This window comes from Elgaria multicarinata, chromosome 1, assembly GCF_023053635.1.
Source record: "Elgaria multicarinata webbii isolate HBS135686 ecotype San Diego chromosome 1, rElgMul1.1.pri, whole genome shotgun sequence".
In the NCBI taxonomy this organism is placed as follows: Eukaryota; Metazoa; Chordata; class Lepidosauria; order Squamata; family Anguidae; genus Elgaria; species Elgaria multicarinata.
The window spans coordinates 189,607,232-189,626,035 of NC_086171.1; the positions used below are offsets into that span (position 1 = coordinate 189,607,232).

General features: G+C 44.2%; 1 protein-coding gene across 2 annotated transcripts in view; it reads left to right on the forward strand.

Moving 5' to 3' along the window:
* The window catches only part of LPIN3 (lipin 3), a 55,907-nt gene that overhangs the window by 18,612 nt on the left and 18,491 nt on the right, over nt 1-18,804 (forward strand). Inside the window, exons 2-6 of one of the 2 annotated variants that reach the window (XM_063145555.1) lie at nt 6,153-6,353; nt 9,355-9,450; nt 13,078-13,322; nt 16,204-16,311; nt 16,426-16,543. In XM_063145555.1, coding sequence (XP_063001625.1) covers nt 6,162-6,353; nt 9,355-9,450; nt 13,078-13,322; nt 16,204-16,311; nt 16,426-16,543 — 759 coding nt within the window. In that variant the 5' untranslated portion in view covers nt 6,153-6,161. Of the gene's footprint in view, nt 1-6,139; nt 6,354-9,354; nt 9,451-13,077; nt 13,323-16,203; nt 16,312-16,425; nt 16,544-18,804 lie in introns of those variants that run through there. The other variant, XM_063145556.1, reaches the window with a different exon arrangement.

Here is an 18,804-nt window from a genome sequence, read left to right on the forward strand (position 1 = left end):
GAGTAACTAAACTGGACGTGGCTTTTGCCTCCTTGAGATGCACAACTCGGCGTGCCAATCTTATCCCTCTGTCTGTCTTCTTAAGGCACTTTGCTTATTCAACAGCACCTCTTAAAAGCACTTTTGAAATGCCCTTTAAGCCTCTCTGTGAGAGACGGGTGGGGGGTGGGGTGGGGTGGACGGGAGGACAGTGTGTTGCTGATCACTTCTATTTGAGAAGATATCCCCGATGGCCAACTAGACCATTATTATTATTATTATTATTATTATTATTATTATTATTATTATTATTTATATAGCACCATCAATGTACATGGTGCTGTACAGATAACACAGTAAATAGCAAGACCCTGCCGCATAGGCTTACAATCTAATAAATTGTAGTAAACAATAAAGAGGGAAGGAGAATGCAAACAGGCACAGGGAAGTGTAAACAGGCACTGGGTAGGGTGAAGCTAACAGTATAGAATTAATTCAAAACTATTATCAGCCAGTTTTCCAACAACACAGTGGTTTACAATCTTTAATAATAATAAAGGATGATGTCTGTGTACTGTACCTCAGACGCAGCTCTTGTCCTGCCCAGCCACAAGCCCACACGCCGCGTGTGTTTCCAAAACAAACCCCCAGGCTTAAGACCCGCCTTCCTACCTGATCCAATCGGGTCTCTCCCTCATAGGAGAGACGCGATTGGATCAGGTAGGAAGGCGGGTCTTAAGCCGGGAGGGGGGTTTGTTTCCTTGTTTGGGAAACGCGCTGCTCTAATGGGCTTCTATTGGAGCGTCCCCGTGGAGGAGACGCTCCAATAGAAGCCCACAGGGGCGGCGCGTTTCCCAATCAAACAAACAACCCCCCTCCCGGCTTAAGACCTGCCTTCCTACCTGATCCAATCGCGTCTGGATCAGGTAGGAAGGCGGGTCTTAAGCCGGGAGGGGGTTTGTTTCCTTGTTTGGAAAACGCGCTGCTCTAATGGGCTTCTATTGGAGCGTCCCCGTGGAGGAGACGCTCCAATAGAAGCCCACAGGGGCGGCGCGTTTCCCAATCAAACAAACAACCCCCCTCCCGGCTTAAGACCCGCCTTCCTACCTGATCCAATCGCGTCTGGATTAGGTAGGAAGGCGGGTCTTAAGCCGGGAGGGGGTTTTTTTTCCTTGTTTGGGAAACGCTCCGGCCGCATGGGCTTCTCTATTGGAGCGTCCCCGTGGAGGAGACGCTCCAATAGAGAAGCCCATACGGCCGGAGCGTTTCCCAATCAAACAAACAACCCCCCTCCCGGCTTAAGACCCGCCTTCCTACCTGATCCAATCGCGTCTGGATCAGGTAGGAAGGCGGGTCTTAAGCCGGGAGGGGGGTTTGTTTGTTTCCTTGTTTGGGAAATGTTCCGGCCGCATGGGCTTCTCTATTGGAGCGTCTCCTCCACGGGGACGCTCCAATAGAGAAGCCCATGCGGCCGGAGCGTTTCCTAAACAAGGAAACAAACCCCCGCCTTCCTACCTGATCCAATCGCGTCTGGATCAGGTAGGAAGGCGGGTCTTAAGCCGGGAGGGGGGTTTGTTTCCTTGTTTGGGAAATGCTCCGGCTGCATGGGCTTCTCTATTGGAGCGTCCCCTGGAGGAGACGCTCCAATAGAGAAGCCCACGCGGCCGGCCCGTTTCCCAATCAAACAAACAACCCCCCTCCCGGCTTAAGACCCGCCTTCCTAACCTGATCCAATCGCGTCTGGATCAGGTAGGAAGGCGGGTCTTAAGCCGGGAGGGGGGTTGTTTGTTTGATTGGGAAACGGGCCGGCCGCGTGGGCTTCTCTATTGGAGCGTCTCCTCCACGGAGACGCCCTAATAGAAGCCCCGAGAGCCGCGTGTTTCCCAAACACGGAAACACCCGTCTTGGCTCCCCTGGCTTCTATTGAGGCCTCTCCTTGGTCGCCATGGTGGCGACGACCAAGAAGAGGCCCCGATTTCCCGGGCAAAAGGCCGGGGGAGGCCATTTCCGGCCGGACGGGGATTTACCCCCCGATTTCCTGGCCCGTCCGGCCAAATCCGGGCGTTTGGTCACCCTGCCTTAGCCAGACCTAAGGTTTATCCCAGGATTGTCCCGGGGTCATGCCTGCCTGCTCCCGGGATCCCCTGTGTGTCATTTACATGAACAGGGATGACCCCAGGATGATCCTGGGACAAACCTTAGGTCTAGCTAAGGCCAGAGAGCATCTAAAAGGCAAGATTTTAAAAGTGCTAAAAACTTCTAACTTGCGATTCAAAAGCTAGGGAAAACCAAAGGTCACAGTGCAGTCAGGGCCACTGAAAAGACCCTGTGTTAAGTGATGAACCAGGCTGTAACACTGAATTAGTGTGAATTTGTCAGTTATATTAACGTTTAAAACTTTGAAGGTGCAATCCTATGCATGTTTAGACAGAATGGCCTACATCTTCCAGCATGCCCAAACCATCATGGCTAGCTGGGGCATGCTGGGAGTTGTAAGCCTCCCCGTGCCCCCAGCTAAACATGCATAGGATGATATTCTTAATCAACTGAAAAGCTGCTCTCTATTAATTGAGCAGAAGCTGTGGTCTGTGGGTTTTTTTTAAAAAAAATGTTTGTTTTAAATACAAATACTTCTGAAGACTCCAGATAACTAGCACCATTTTAGGAGGTGTTCTCCCCCACACACCTTTTCTCCCCCATAGGAGGGAATGCCTTTTCTAAGGTGTCTGCCACGATACACACAGTTGTAATCTGAAATTAGTCATTTTGAAGAACGCTACTTCTGTTTTCCTGCATGCAAATTTCATCTATGAACTTATTTATTGGCCAAAACACATGCAATTAATCATTTAGCAGTCTGGGCAGGATCTACACTACTGCTTATAATGGTTTATAATGGTTATGACAACTGTTCAGGCCCAGGACACATTACATATACTGTTTTCATAACGTTTTTAAAGTGTTATATCCTGCTTGGTGTGAACATCCATTTCTCTTATGGCATTTCGAAACATTGTCCTTGGAGCAGGGATATGAGATCTAATGGAGAAGAAAATGTGTACCACTCTTTGCTTTGGCTGTAGGGTGACCACATGCCCTACTATTATGGAATACAGTCCTCTATTTAATTTTATTTATTATTGCATTTATATCCTGAGTTTTTTCCTCCATGGAACCCAAGGTGGCATACGTAATCCTCCTCCTCTCCATTTTATCCTCACAACAACAACCCTGTGAGGTAGGTTGGGCTGAGACTCTGTGACTGGCCCAAAGTCACCCAGTGGGGCTGAGTGGGGACTAGAAGCCATTACACCCCACTGGCTCTCTGAAGGACTATTGGAGGAGAGGGCTTCATGCTCTGTTTGAAGGGCAATCCAAATTTGATTTAAAGATCAAGAATTAAAAGAAGGGAGTTCAGGGGCCTTGAAGTTGCCTGCACTTAGCACTGTGGCAGTAGACGGCCTACGCAGGTGTACAGGTCACCTTGCCACAATTTTTACCACTACAATGAAATGTCTAGCTTTTCTGTTAAATACATATTAATGAGCACATGCAAATTTTATGCAAATCAGCATCGTCATTGTCTCTTTGCCTAATGCATTTCCTCTTTTTGTGGCCAGGTGTATGGGCCTCCCCACCATGATGCTCCCAGAGCACGTACAGAAACCAGCATAGATAAATCAGTCCTCCACCACTCCAGTCCACGAATTTTCACCTTGCTGAGCAGTAGGGATGTACAGATTTTGTAAATAATAATAATAATTGTTTCTTCTGCATTTCTTGGATTATCTGGTGCCTTTCATTTGTCATCTGCTCATTGATGAAATCAGATTTGTTTCAATTTCCCAAATTTGCATTTGTGCAAATTTACACTTGTGAAAATGTGTAAATAACCCCCCCCCCCCAATGTGCATTTTCATGCTTTAGCCTATGGGGGAAATGCACGTTTTTCACTGGTGCTTTTTTTTTAACATATTTTTTATGACCAAATTTGTGTAAAATTTTGAAAAGTAAAAATAATAAATAGTCGATGGAATCCATGTGACTTCGAAAAAGCTGGTCTGTGGAATCCGCAGGTTGGATTCGTAGAAATTTGAACTCATTTGATTTCGTTGCTGATTTCTCCAACCACCTTACTGAAGCAGCCACGCCTTCCATTCCCTACACAGAATAATGGTCACATTGTCCCTCATTCTCCTTCTAGTTCCCTGTGTTTCAGTATGAGTCATACCCAGGAGCACCTATATGTTTGGCCATCTTACTGGTTTTGCTCCCAGATGATGTCAGCCTCCCTGCTAATTGAAAAGTTTTGGTGCTTCAATCCTGTGAGCCCTGATGACACACCACTGTTCTTAAGCAGGAAGATAAGTGAAAAGGCAGTGGTGACTATCACACAGAGAAGGGTGGACCCACTGAGGATATCTTGCCCAAGGTGTGCCCTCAACTTCCCGAAGCCTAGAGACAGCACTGCTACATTTTACTATCTTGAATCTATCCGAGAGAATTCTTAGAACCTTTGCTATGAATCTTCCTTCACCTTCTCTTTCCTGTCCCCTCCATAGACCTGAAAACTTTTTGTCTCTTTCTATTGAAATGGTGTTCCTGGACTAGAGACTAAAAAGAGTGGGGGGAGGGAATACTTTAGAGATCATCTTGCTTCTGTTTTGGTTTCTCTGTGATCGTTGTCTAGATTTTGACTCACTGTGGCTTGTGTGACGTCTCATGTGCAGGAAAACTATTTCTGATATGTCACTATGGTGACGCCCTTCATACCAGCTGAATCTCCTGGTCATCTCAGGTGACACAGAGCCCTGGTATTGCTTAACTTCCAATGTTTAGAATCACCCATCATGTGCTCAGTAGAATGAGCTTGGAAATCATGAGGTCTGAAAGCCCAATATATCTTATGTTCTTTCTGGTCTCTTTGTCCTTCAGGAACCTTTGCATCACTCTGGGTGAATACAGATGACCATTTGCCAAGTGATAATTTGCTTCCCCCACTGTAAACTCTTTGAAACTACTGAAAGTCACCCAAGAGCATAAAGACCAGAGCACGGATAGACGTCCAGATCTTTCTTGGAACAGAATAAGTAGTAATATACAGAACACTAAACAATCAGGAATTGAATAATAATAATAATAATAATAATAATAATAATAATAATAATAATAATAATAATAATAATAACCACCCTCCTCTCCCTCTGGATCGAGGGGGGTACAACACAAATGCAAACACTATAAAATACATATAATTGATTAAAACATTTAAAACTAGTACATTATTAAAAGCAGCACATTATTAAAAAGGTATCTTAAAAGGCATCTTATTTTAGAATATTTAAAATAAATAAAACATTTATTTTAAGTAAATAAAATATTTATTTCCCCAAATAAATATTTTACTTAATTAAAATAAATAAATAAAATGATTTATTTAGGCTAAAATATTTTATTTTATTAATAAATAAAATAAATATTTTAGAGTATTAGCTACTGAGTTAGCCTCTCTTCTGTGAAAATGCGGCAGAAAATGTGGCATCTTTTAAATGACTTCTGAAGACGTACTTGTTCACCCAGGTTTTCTCTGGGCTGTAAGTAAACTTATTATGCCACTCCATATTACTGCCCCTTTGTTGTAGTTGTTTTTATGATGTGTTTTAATGCTATGCTTTAATTGTGTTTGTAATGTTATATTTGTTGTGAACTGCTGAGGAATTCTATTATATTCAGCAGCATATAAATGTTAAAAAACAACAGGAAAAAAAAGATTTCAATCCTACATTTCAGCTACAATAGCTCGCGCTACAGATGAAATGCATATGAAATAAAATCACTTCTCACAATATAATATGAAGGAATGAAGACTTAACAGAGCACCAATAAGCCAATTGTAGCAGCAGTGTGCAAAGTTTAAAAAATCCAAATGCCTGGCTTAAGAAGAATGATTTGGTTATGAAGCCAAGCGAGCTTCCTGCAGAAGGGCAATCCACAGCCTTGGTGCTGTGACTGAGAAGGCCCTGTCCCATATCCCATCCACCTGTGCCTCTGAAAGTACATGGTACAGTGCCACCTAGTGTTGGGAGGTTCAATAGAATTCAATCATTGCATGATAGTGGTTGTTGTTGTTTGAAAGCCTCTTTCACCTGTCTCCTTGTTCTTTCTGCTTGTAGTCTCAGACAATGAACTATGTGGGCCAGATTGCCGAAACAGTGTTCGGCACTGTGAAGGAGTTGTATAGGGGCCTGAACCCAGCCACCTTGACCGGCTGCATTGATGTCATTGTGGTGAGACAGCCAGATGGTTCCTTACTCTGTTCACCTTTCCATGTGCGCTTCGGGAAGCTGCGTGTTCTGCATTCCAGCGAGAAAGTGGTAAGTGACCTCAGATGTGTGGAGAGAAGAACTAATGGGCCTGGTTCTTCAACCTGTGGATCTTACGCACATTTATGGAGACATCCCAAGATTCACCGAAGTCAATACTTCTAAGGCAGTGTGCTAAGGGTCGCCATATTAATGTGGCAAGATGTGAACAGAAGAAGAGCCCCGCTGGATCAGACCAAAGGTTCATCTAGTCCAGCCTTCCTCAACCTGGGGCGCTCCAGATGTGTTGGACTGCATCTCCCAGAATGCCCCAGCCAAAGCTGGCTGGGGCATTCTGGGAGTTGTAGTCCAACACATCTGCAGCGCCCCAGGTTGAGGAAGGCTGATTCTAGTCCAGCATTCTGCTCTCACAGTGGTCAACCAGCCTTTTGTGGGACATGTAGGACAGTGGTCAACCAGCCTTTTGTGGGACATGTGGGTTGAATGCCCTTTCATACAATCTTTTTAGCAGGGCTAAAAAGTTATTGGGCTGATTGTGAATATTAAGCAAATTCATTATTATGCTATAAGGATTGTACAAATGGGCCTATAGTCTTCCAAGTGGTCGCATTACAGATTGTTTCCTGGTTCAGTTTTCTTTAGCTGGTCTCTGAAAATAGCCTGCAAAATGTGAAGAAGTAGTGAGCAGATTTCGTTATAAAATAAATCACAGACTCTAGAGCAGAGGTGGGCAACATTCAGGACCCAATTCCACTCCCCTGCTGAGCCCACTGGGGGCTCAGCCAGAATTGCCAACGTTGCCTGACCACCGAAATTGCTGCTGAAATTTGGCAGGATGGCAATCACAAAAAGGGCACATTTCCCTTTTAAAGCAAGACTGAGCACCTTGTTTTAAAAGAAAACGTGACTTTTTTTTTGCCACTGCCAGATTTAGCAGAAAACATGGGAACAGAGTGGCAGAGGCAACACAAAGCCAAGACCAAACAAGCAAACCAAAAGGCCAGGAGAAGGGCTATGTGGACATCAGTTGCCTGTCCCTGATCTACAGGCGGCTGCCAGCATGGAAAGCATCACTCCATTTATATTAGAATCCCAACTGCATCACTGCATTGTGCAGTGCCAGAAGTTCCAAACAATAAAAGCAGACCGGCTACCTGGCTGATGTTTGAAATAGGCTTTTCTGTTTTTACTGCTACCTGGTGTGTTTTTCTCCCCCCTGGCTTGGCACTGGTGTCTGCCATACGCAGTGCTGAATTTGCATGAGTTTTAAACGAGCTAATATAGAAATGAGCTGCAACTGGTTTTGTTTTGCTGTAAAAGGCTGCAACCCAAATCAAAGCTGGTGGAGTAAAGGCACAGAATAGATCCCAGTAGGGATGAGCAAACCAGTCTCTTTCCATTCAGTGTCACTTTCACTTACGTTTTCCTCACCATAAGCCAATTCTTAACAGTTTCTGCATTTCTGTAAAGAAATCTAGTCACACACAAAATTGTATTTCATAGACTCATACAGTTGTTGAGTTGGAAGGGGTCTATAAGGCCAGCGAGTTCAACCCCTGCTCAGTGCAGGAATCCACCTTAAAGCATCCCTGACAGGTGGTTGTCCAGCTGCATCTTGAAGGCCCCTAGTGTGGGAGAGTCCATGATTTCCCTAGGGAATTGGTTTCATTGTTGTACTGCTCTAACAGGTCAGGACGTTTTTCCTGATGTCCAGCCAGAATCTGACTTCCTGTAACTTGAGCCCATTATTCCCTGTCCTGCACTCTGGGATGATCAAGAAGAAATTGTGGCCCTCCTCTGCGTGACAACCTTTCAAGTACTTGAAGAAAGCTATCATGTCTCCTCTTCTCAAGGATGAATATGTTCAGTTCTTTCAGTCTCTCCTTATAGGGCTTTGTTCCCAGGCCCCTGATCATCCTCATTGCCCTCCTCTGAATCCCCTCCAGCTTGTCTGCATCCTTTTTGAAGTGTGGCTTCCAGAACTGGACGTAGTACTCAAGATGAGGCCTAACCAGTGCCGAATAGAAGGGAACCTTTAAATGCCCTTGGTTCAGTTCAGACAACACATTTCTCTACACAGTGGAAAACTCCAAACAATTCTGGCAGTTCTCCTAGAGTGACACTCCCTGTTTTCACCATTCTTCCCAGGGAACTCTGTAGCCAGTGGGAAAAGTCAACTCAATGCAATGGTAAATTCCACGGAGCCTGCCACACAACACACAACACAACCATTGTCCAGGAACTCTCCTCTACACAGTGTGGATATTCAGCATGGAGTGTTTTCTTTTTTTAAAAAAACTGTTGGGTGGAGTTCTCCCCCCAGACAACACATTTTTCAATGGTGGTGTAAAAACTCCACTAAAGAGTTCTAAAACCACCGTTGAGAAACGTGTTGTCTGAACTAAGCCAGTGTCTCTTTTCTGGAAATACATGTTTCAAAAGATCTTTTGGTACTCTTTCAGCTAAAAAATACTTTGAAATATTTGAAAAATGCTGAAGCTGATGGATACCCCAAATTCAGATCTGTACATTATTCCTGAAGGTGCAGATGAGGTACATTGAGAATAGAATTAGGAATAGCCATTGTAGAGAATTCTGGCCCTTTTGGAATTCTTGCCTGATTTTCCTTGAGCCGTGGGCGTTTTCCCCAAATCCCAGAACTTTCTCAGTATATTACAGCTGCAATTTATACAAACTAAGCATAAATTTGGTAATTTTTTAAAATTTGAGTAAATGTCTACAATTTGGGTAAACAGCAATTTAAAGGAACACCTCCACCCCCAAATCTGTGAACTGGTCAGATTTGCTGCAGTTTGAGTCAGGCAAGTGAGCCAGAGTCCAGAGGGCCAAGTTGCTGAAAGCTCGGCAAACTTCACCCTCTGGATAGATTCCTCTGACATCCCTAATTGGAATTAGCAAAGGTCAAATTCCTCAACCATTCCTAGATCCCCGTGTGTAAAATTATTAGAATGTTCTTTGCCTTAACTTCATCACGACCTCTTATAGGATGGCTCCCTTGGCTGAAAATAATTTATTTTCCCTTTCTTTCTAGGTTGACATAGAAATCAATGGGGAGCCAGTCAATCTGCATATGAAGCTGGGTGACAATGGAGAAGCCTTTTTCGTTGAGGAGTCGGAGGAACAAAAGGTGAACTTGACTACATGTTATAAGAGCTAACCTTCTCCAACATTTTCCGACATGCTCCCTAACAGAATAGACTAGTCTTCCCCAACCTTGTGCCTTCCAGATGTTTTTGACTACAATTCCCATTGTCCCTGACCTTGCTGGCTGCGGCTGCTGGGAGTTGTAGCCCCAAACCTCTGGAGGACACCAGGTTGGGGAAGGCTGGAGTAGACTGAAGGTTTAATTTTCTAACCTTCTGCTCCCCGACATCTTACCGTTGGAGCCCTTGACTTGCTCATTTCTCCCCTCCACAGCCCTCTTCTGGCATTCAAGCCTCGCATGATGAGGGTGAGAGCAGAGATGAGGCCATTTTGGACCTGCTCTTCCACCGTTGTCTTTATGGCCTTCCATGCATTGGGTAGGGCATTTATGCAGGGCAGAGCCTTCTCTTACTGGAATAGGCTCCTTGCCTGATTGAGAATCCTGGAAGATCAGGATTCTAAACTGTGTGAGCAAGGATGGCCCACTTGCGGCTCTACAGATGCTTTTCCCTATAATTCCTATGCTCTCTCACCATTGACCATGCTGGCTTGGACTGATGGGAGTTGTAGGCCAAAACATCTGGGGGCGCACAAGTAGAGAAGGTTCTGCACTACAGAAATTCAGGCCCTAAGACTTGGAGGTCAATGAATCCAGTAACGGTGACACAACAGAAGAGCCAGGGCCACAAAGCACACACTTTGCTGTTTCCCCTCTCACTCCATTGGAATTGCATGATGGGGGAACACAGGGAGAGGACTCATTTCTCTCAATTATCCTGATAAATCATTCCTAGTTATTGAACCAAAATTCAGACCCTGATCTCCTGTTTTGTGTTTTGCTGTCTGGTGTTGTCCTTTTCTTGCTGATCTCTTCTTGAGATTCAAAACAGTGCATGCAAAGTTGGCACTGAGATCCTCTGGAACTGCACAAATGAGAGCATACATTTGCTCATTTTGCATACTTTGATTCTGCGCTAGCTAATCTCTGAAGCCCCGTTTCCTCACTCCCCTGAAATCCAACTCAGACTCTTCTCTGGCCTTTGAGATTTTGCCAGGCATCATTCTTGCACTTTCAACAAGAAGTGATCTCATTTCAACAGGTGTCCAAAGCTTTGTATGTTTGAAACCTAAGCTCTTTAGGGGGGGAAAGACCTTGAAAAAAGTGACTGCAGCCACAGCTCCTCTGCAAAATCTACCCAATGAAATATGCTCTGAAGCCCATCGCTAGCAGTCATTTAGGGCTAGGCACTTTACATATTTTTTTCTTTAAAAAAAGAAAAATGACATTCTGAGGATGCCAAACTATGAGTTGGCTTGTTTGTGGTCCTGTGCAGTAGGATCTGCAGTAAGCCCACTGGGTGACTTTGAGCCAGTCACAGGCTCTCAGCCCAACCTACCTCACAGGGTTGTAGTTGTGAGGATAAAATGGAGAGGAGGAGGACTATGTATGCTGCCTTGGGTTCCTTGGAGGAAAAAAAAGGCAGGATATAGATGCAATAAATAAATAAATAAATAAATAAATAAATAAATAAAATTTTATAGAGCCCTTTCAGGTGTTCATTATCAATAATGAAAACATATGATCCATGCCTGTTCATTGAATGCCTGAAAAGAGTATATGCCATCCTTTTCTCTCTTCTCACTTGGATGTAAGAAAATGCGTACTCTTGCCCTGGCCTCTGCCATACTAATTTACCTTCCTCATTTTTTGAATCCACATCCTGGGCTTTCTTGCTCTCTGACTGTTGGAGTAGCCCCGGAATTTACAGAGCAGTGGATAGTCTGGGGAGAAAAAAGCCTCCCAAAATCTAGCTGCCTTTTCAATACTAGTGATGGGTGAATCTGTTGGATTCTCATTTTTCAGTTTTAAATTCATCCCGTCTTATTTCCACATTGGTTTACAATTTTTTTTTTAACTACACAAAGGTATGTGTGAATTTCAGTGTGCATTTTAAGGAAATAAGCAAGGAGTTTGCACACTTTTGCAAACATACACATTTTTGAGTGGTTTTCACATACATAAAGCGGTGGCAAACATTTTCCCAAATGCGCATGTTTTTATGTGCTCTACTTTTGTGAACTGCATCAGAAAATTTCAGAGCAGTATGGATTTTGATGGCAAACAGCATTCCACTTTCCGTTTTGGTTCAGGAAGTCCGAATTTGATCATTTTGAATTAAAATGCAAATCAAATTACTATCTCTTTGCAATACTAACTTGTCATCATGTGAAAGTTCAGAATGACCCTGTTCAGATGGCATGCTAAGTCATGGTGGTTAAGGATTTTGAGCTAAACACTGGACCTGTTCAGACAACATGCCAAGCCATGGTTAGGACACTAACTTTTGCAGCAAATGGTTAGTGAGTATGTTTAAACCCTGGTTATGTAGCCACTATGATTAGGAATGGTTCACACAACATGCTAAGTCATGGTTCACATAACACACTAAGCCATAATGTTTATCTCAAAGTGCTTAACCACTGCGGCTTAGCATGTAATCTGAGCAGGTTCATTATGGCTTAGTGTTCCATGTATACTGTGCCTAACCATGGTGGTTACATAACCATGGTTTAAACATGCTCACTAACCATTTGCTGCAAAAGGGTTAGCAGCCTAACCATGTCTTAGCATGTTGTCTGAACAAGCCCAATAACAGCAGTAAGAGAAGGGACTCTGATTTTGTGGCCTGTTCAGCAAAAGCACCAAGATGAAGCAGGAAGGGGGTATTGAGCTTCTCTTGAACTTGATGACCTGCTTGCACAGTCTTATTATTTGCTCAGATTTATATCCCACCTGTCAATGGTACAATCCTCAGGATGGCTTAAACAGATTTCAAAAAGTCATGTGCACCAGCAGATCCTAGTTTGCTAGGATGTAGGGTGACCATCTGGAAAGAAGGAGAGGGCTCCTGTCTCTTTAACAGTTGTACAGAAAAGGGAATTTCAACAGGTGGCATTTGTATGCATGCAGCACCTGGTGAAATAAATTCCCTCCTCATCACAACAGTTAAAGCTGCAGGAGCCCTATTCTCTTTTTTATCTGGTCAAGAGGGCAGGGCTCTTGCAGCTTTAAATGTTGAGATGAAGAGGGAATTTCACCAGGTGCTGCATGCATACAGATAACACCTGCTGAAATTTCTATACAGCTATTAAAGATACAGGAGCCCTGTCCTCCTTTCCATATGGTCACCCTAGGTAATGGATTGGGCCAAAGCAAGCTTCCCCTCTTTTCTGCAGTCCTGGGGCAACCAGAAGTTGAAGCTGAGTGTTCTTTCCGGCAGGGATGGGGAACAAAGCTCTCTGCAGCTGCTCTTCTCTGGCTGATGGATGGGGCCAGGCTGGTCTTCCCCTTGGTGTGATGTTTTTCTTGGGAAGCAGTATGTGCAACCTTCCTGCAGTGCTCAGTCCCCCAGGAGAGGCCAGAGTGTGCTTCTCTTCTCTCTCCTCTCCTCTCTTCTTCAGTCCTGGGTATTCAGTTTGTGTTGGATTCACAAAAATCTGGCTTCCCTTGTTGCCAAACTTGGGTTTTGACTTGCATGGCTTCATAGTCTGTTCCTGTCCTAACAAAGCGATTGTGTCTGTTCCCCTGCACATGCAACTTATGTTCCAGGAGAGCATCCCTGTCTCCTTGTGCACATCTCCCATCCCCTCAGAGAAAAGCTCAGAATCTGTGTCCAGATCTTCCAGCTTGTATGGAAACCCAGAAGGCTTGGGCTCGGACACAGCCCTTCGTAAGAAAAGGTGGCGCAAAAGGAAGCCAAAGAGGAGGGAGTCAGCGGCGGACTCAACTTCAGAAGAAGAAGCCACTGAAAGTGAGCGATCTCTCGAGGAGAAGCGGAAGCTGTTGACTGCCAAGTGAGTGGGTTATAATCCAGATACGAGCTGCCAGGATATGTGAAATGCTTGCAAGTGCCAGCGTTCATAAACACTGTTGTGAGTTAGCGGTCAGACAAGAGAGAGTTAATAGGAACTGTTTTAAACAGGGCTGGCCCAAGACATTTTGCTGCCTGAGGTGAAAAACAAGATGGCGCCCACTCCCATTCCATGTACAAAAGCCGACTGGGCTGGCAGTTGAATCTCTCTTTAACACAGACGATGGGACAATATCTGCACCTGTGGGCAGCAGGCTGACTTAGGGGTTACATGGCCCACAGCTCTCTTTTCCATCACTTGGTTGCTGCCTCCCACCAACTGCCATCTGAAGTGACTGCTTCACTTCACCTTATGGTAGGGCCAGCCCTGACCACTAAGTTCCTTAGTGGTCAGAGGACAACAAGCATGCCTGGCACATCTTTTCTTGTTTAGACCATTTAACATTTCTTATTGTCTTTTTCTATCAAGATCTATCACATATTTGACTTCATTTATTTTTAGATAGTGTAATGATCAGGAAACATGCAGGATCCTGTGTTTGATGTGTTTATGTGACTAAGCGACCTGTATCTCCATAGTCTTCGGCTTGTCAGGACATTCGTAGGACTATCGAGGCTAGTAGTCAGATATTGTGTTTCCTTTTTGGAAAAGAGAAGTAAACCATAGCCTACCCTTTTCATGACGTTATCTAGTGTGGGGTATTTCATGCTTTCCCCATGCTGATGAATTTCCCCAGAAGATTAGCCATGCATGAAATCCAGATGATATCTCGGAACTTGCTGGGTGATCATCCAAGATGAAACACAAGAAATCATAACTGTGTGTGCGTGTGTGTTTTGAAAGGTCTGCCCACATTCTCCATAATTATCTGGGGAAATGGAAATGTGGTTTCAAAGCAAAACATGAACTCATATGTCCCTGGTCATGACTAAAGTAGAAGAAAGACATGGCAGAGAATTGCAGATAACATTGGTTTTGTATTTTGTAATGGGAGTCATACTAAGGTAATATAAGACAGCTCTGCAAATAAGGCTGAAGGTGGACATAACTGAAAGAGGACTCACGTATTGAATTTGCATATCAGAAAATGGTTCACTCCCTGTTAACCTTGTACCCTGTTGCTCGCTCCCTTCTTGCTGCTACCTCCTCCTGGGAAAAGTTAAGAAAGCACCGTGCAGCTGGGTGCTGGGGATAGAAGCAGCATGCAACCACCTCTCATTGCAGGCCCACAGATGTGGGATGTTTTGCAGTGATTGTGAGTGAGTGAGTGAAACAGCAAGCAGGTGGAGAAGAGCAAGACTTCACACATGTTTGCTCATTCACTGGGCAACCTGGTGCTTTCCAGAAGGTTTGGACTGCAACATCTGTTAGCACCAGCCAGCATGGCCGATGGTCAGGGATGATGGAAGTTGCAATCCAAAAAACCTGGAAGGCCCCAGGTTGTCTATCCCTACACTAGATCTTCTACAGAGGTGGGTCTTTGGGTGCTCCTTCCGTCTGAGGTGTAGCAAGTGTCTACTTGGAAAAGAGCCCTTGATTGTGGAATATTCTTCCTGGGGAGGCTGGCTGGGTACCTGCTTTGATGTCATTCTGGCAACAGACAAAGACATGTTTACGTTCCCAGGCCTTTTAATTTGACCTGCTTTATCTCTGATCACTTTTATGCTTCATTGTGCTTGTTTCTGCTGACTGCTTTTCTGCTGTTCTTCTAAAGCGGGTGGGCAGCATCCTGAGGGGAAGCTGAATTGCTCCCCCATCAGCCATCGGGAGTTACTCCCTGGCCCCACTGCAAATTGCTGCCAAATGTGTTGCAGCAGAAACAAAGAAAGCACTGATTTTTGCAAGGAAAAAGGTATGCAAGTCCTGCCTCCTTTCCTTGCAAAATCACCACTTTCTTTGCTGCTGCTGTGGCAAATTCATCTTCAGAGGAAGAGAGCTGCAAAAATGACAGCTGGAGGGGGGACACGGGTGGCTCGTGGGGCATCTGTTGCCCACCCCTGTTTTAAAGTGTAGTGTTCTAATGCCGTTGTTGTTGTTTAAAAAAATGTGTTTAATGTCACTTTAAAGCCACCCTGGGAACCTTTTGAAGGGCAGGGTATAAATCGAAAAATTTAATGAATGATAAAGCTTGCAGGCTTAAATCACCTGGTATTTTCATCTGACAGATGAACTGTGAAGGTAGGCTCACAGTGCTGGCTGTGATCTAATTAAAGGAATCTTAGATGCTCAATCAGTTAATTCATTAAAGCTGAAAAATAAAACGTGTATAGTTTCTGCTGCTCCCAGTACATGCTACTATCAGAGGCACTTCAGTGCTTAATTAGTAATTTGACACAAAACCCAACTGGAAGATCCAGAGTAAAATCCAGACTAGTACAACACAGCAAGAAAATGCTTATCTCAGCTTGTTTTGGGAGCTGAGCTCCTCCTCTGCCATTTTAGATGATGACGCAGCAACAACAGGTTCGTGCCTGAAATGTGTGTGTGTGTTAACCCATAGTTCCCCAACTTGCTCAGATGTGTTGGACTGCAACTTCCATTATTCCCAGCCAATGTCAATGATAGGAGTTGCAATCCCACACACTTGGAGATCACCAGACTGGGGAGGGTTCTATTAACTGAATAGCAGCGATGCAAAAGCTGCTTGAACTTGCTAATACTGGCATGATACATTTCTGCCGTATAGGGTTCTAGTATGAGAAGGTAAACATGATATCTATATCCATTCCAAGTCTTTCTATACAACTGTTTAAACAGGCACATTTCTGTATTGATCAAGACTTCTTTTGAGTAAAGCCCCTATACTATTAATATGCCTTTGCATTTTTTGATTATTATTTAACTTCTTCTTTTTTTTTACCAGCAATACAATGTATTACTCATTCATTGATGTTCAGAGTGAAGAAACTGGGACTCTGCCACCTAAAGAACCCTATCCTTATTCTGATGGAGAGCTGGCTCCCCTGCAGAGGTAAAGATTAGCAGTGGAGGATGCAAGAAAGACTTCTTGGTTCGGCTGACCTTCTGCCAATAGTCTTCTCTACTATAATTTGTGAAAGGTTATGGCTTTATCTCCCTTTTCCAGCCTTTCTCCAAACTGTCCTTCAGCCCCAAAAAGTGACTCTGAATTGGAGATGCGAAATCCCGAACTACCACTTGGCTCTGAATCCCACCTGCAGTGGTCGTGGGGAAGGCTGCCTGAGGTGAGTATAGTTGGAGAGGAGCTGTGTGTGCTCTACAGGATGGATGTACCCAATGCACCCATCCACCTGCTTTCAGCTACTTGTTTCTAGTTCCTGGAGGACCATGCCATAGGGCAACTCTATTCCATGGTACCAAGAGCGTCATCAGACGAGTGTTTTATCGCATGCTCATTATTGGCCACTCATGGATTTTTGCAGGTCTATTTCACGACGCCATCCACCTCCCGCGTGCCTCCTGCTCCTTCTGCTTGTTTTTCCATCACAGACCTGGAAAATCTGATTCTTTTGGCTGTGATGAAACTTGTTGCCATTTCCTGCTTTGTGCAGGCGAAGCAGCATGATAAAATGCCCACTGAATGGGCCATGTGGTCGTTGCTTGCTTCCTCTTTCTTCCCCATGAGAAGAAAGAGGAAGCTGTTCGTCCCTATTGTGGGACAGGAGCAGGAGGCAAAGGAGACGGTAAGGAAATGCGACCCCCCCCCCCCCGTCCTGTTCTGATGACTCTTTAAATTGCTACCAACATTCCATTCAGAGAAAAATAAATTTCTGGTCATTAGATCTGAATATATTTCAGGATGATAAATAAGGCTCTCCCACAATCTATGGAATTCAACTATAGGTAATACCCACTGATTATCCATAACATTAGTGCTGGAATTCCCTTCCTACCTTCTATCAGCTATTTGTTATCACAATAATAATAAAAAAGAAGTAGACCAGTGGAGGGAGCCCAGTAGAGGGAAGGAGGAAACACAATTGCAGGTGGTGGAGCCAAAAGCAGTTGGTGGCTGCAGGAGAGAAGGCACTTTAGGTGTTCTTACTTCAATATAAGGGAAATGCCAAAGTAGAGGACATTGACAAGAGGGGAATATGCTTGGCTAAATAGTGGGCGATTGGTATTTTGCTCCTGCACAAGAGCGCAACACACACTCACACCCCAAAAGTTCTTGCAAATGCAGTCCCGCATTCATACAGGCTTGGAAAGTTATTTCCTTTTTGCGATCTTATGTTTGCGGGGAGGGCTCTGATGATTTCCCCTCTTCAGCCAGCAACCAGTTGCAGAATGGCAGATGATGTAGGGGACAAGGATTTCTGGCACAAAGGCCCCTGGGATCTGTGCTGGCAGCAGCCTGGAGGACTGGGAGGGACTGAGGAAGAAACAAACCATGGGAAATCATCTGTCAGGAGTAAGGAGGGACAAAGGCACCCACCCAACATGGCTTCTTCTTAGGGTGGTTTAGCGTGACGTGCGAATGCACCCATCGTGTAGAGTTTGAGCCCCTGCCTTGTGTATGCACTGTTCATGACAATGTGTGTTCTATAGTGGATTGTTTGCAACAGGTAAACTTTGTAATTCAAATGAGTTGCATTGCAAAGTGATTTATGAAAAGTGATTTAAGCAAAAGGGTGCCCCTTAGGCAGGGAAGGGGAGGAATTTTTTTTGTTTTCAAACCAGATGTGGTTATTCTTCAGGAGTCACTTGTCTCTGGTGGTTGTTAGAAATGAATGGATTCCCTCATTTCTTCTCTATTGTTCTTCCAATGTTTTGATATCCATTGGGTTCCAGTAGCAGTAGGCAATTTTGGAATGTCACTAATGGTGATTGGTACCTGCCAATGTTGAACAGTAGCTAGCTGACTTTAGTTAGTTATCTTCAGGTTTTAAGTTATTGGAGAGAATGAAGAAATTTTTGTGAAGGCATTTTTAGAAGACCTGGTCTTTTAGGCACTTAATGGTCCTTTCCTGGGAAAGAACTGGAAGAACCTTGTTTATTACGTGGCAGCACTTGATGAAGTTCATCGAAATGGAATTTTACCAGATTCCCATAGAGGTTAATCAGATGAGCGTTTTATTGCACGCTCACTACTGCCCACTTACGGATATGTGCGTGTCCTTTAGATGATGTCATCCACCTCCCCGCTTGGTTTTCCATCACAAAATAGACCCTTTTTAATCCGACTTTTTCAAAAATGGAATGTGCCCCAATCTCCTGTGTACAGGAAAAGTGGTGCGATAAAAATGCCCCCTGGATGGGTCATGTGATCTTTGTTTACTTCCTCTTTCCCCTCTGGGCAGAAATAGGAAGTAATGAAGGACAAAAGCGGGGGCAGAGAAGTGAAGGTAAGGAAATGTGATTTCCCCCCATGTGATGATGCTCATAGTGTTGCTTTCTATGTCAATGTGTTATTTATTTAAAAAATTACACTTACCTATTCAGGAATTTAGAACCTAATGCTTTTCATTCTGTATCACACGTGAAC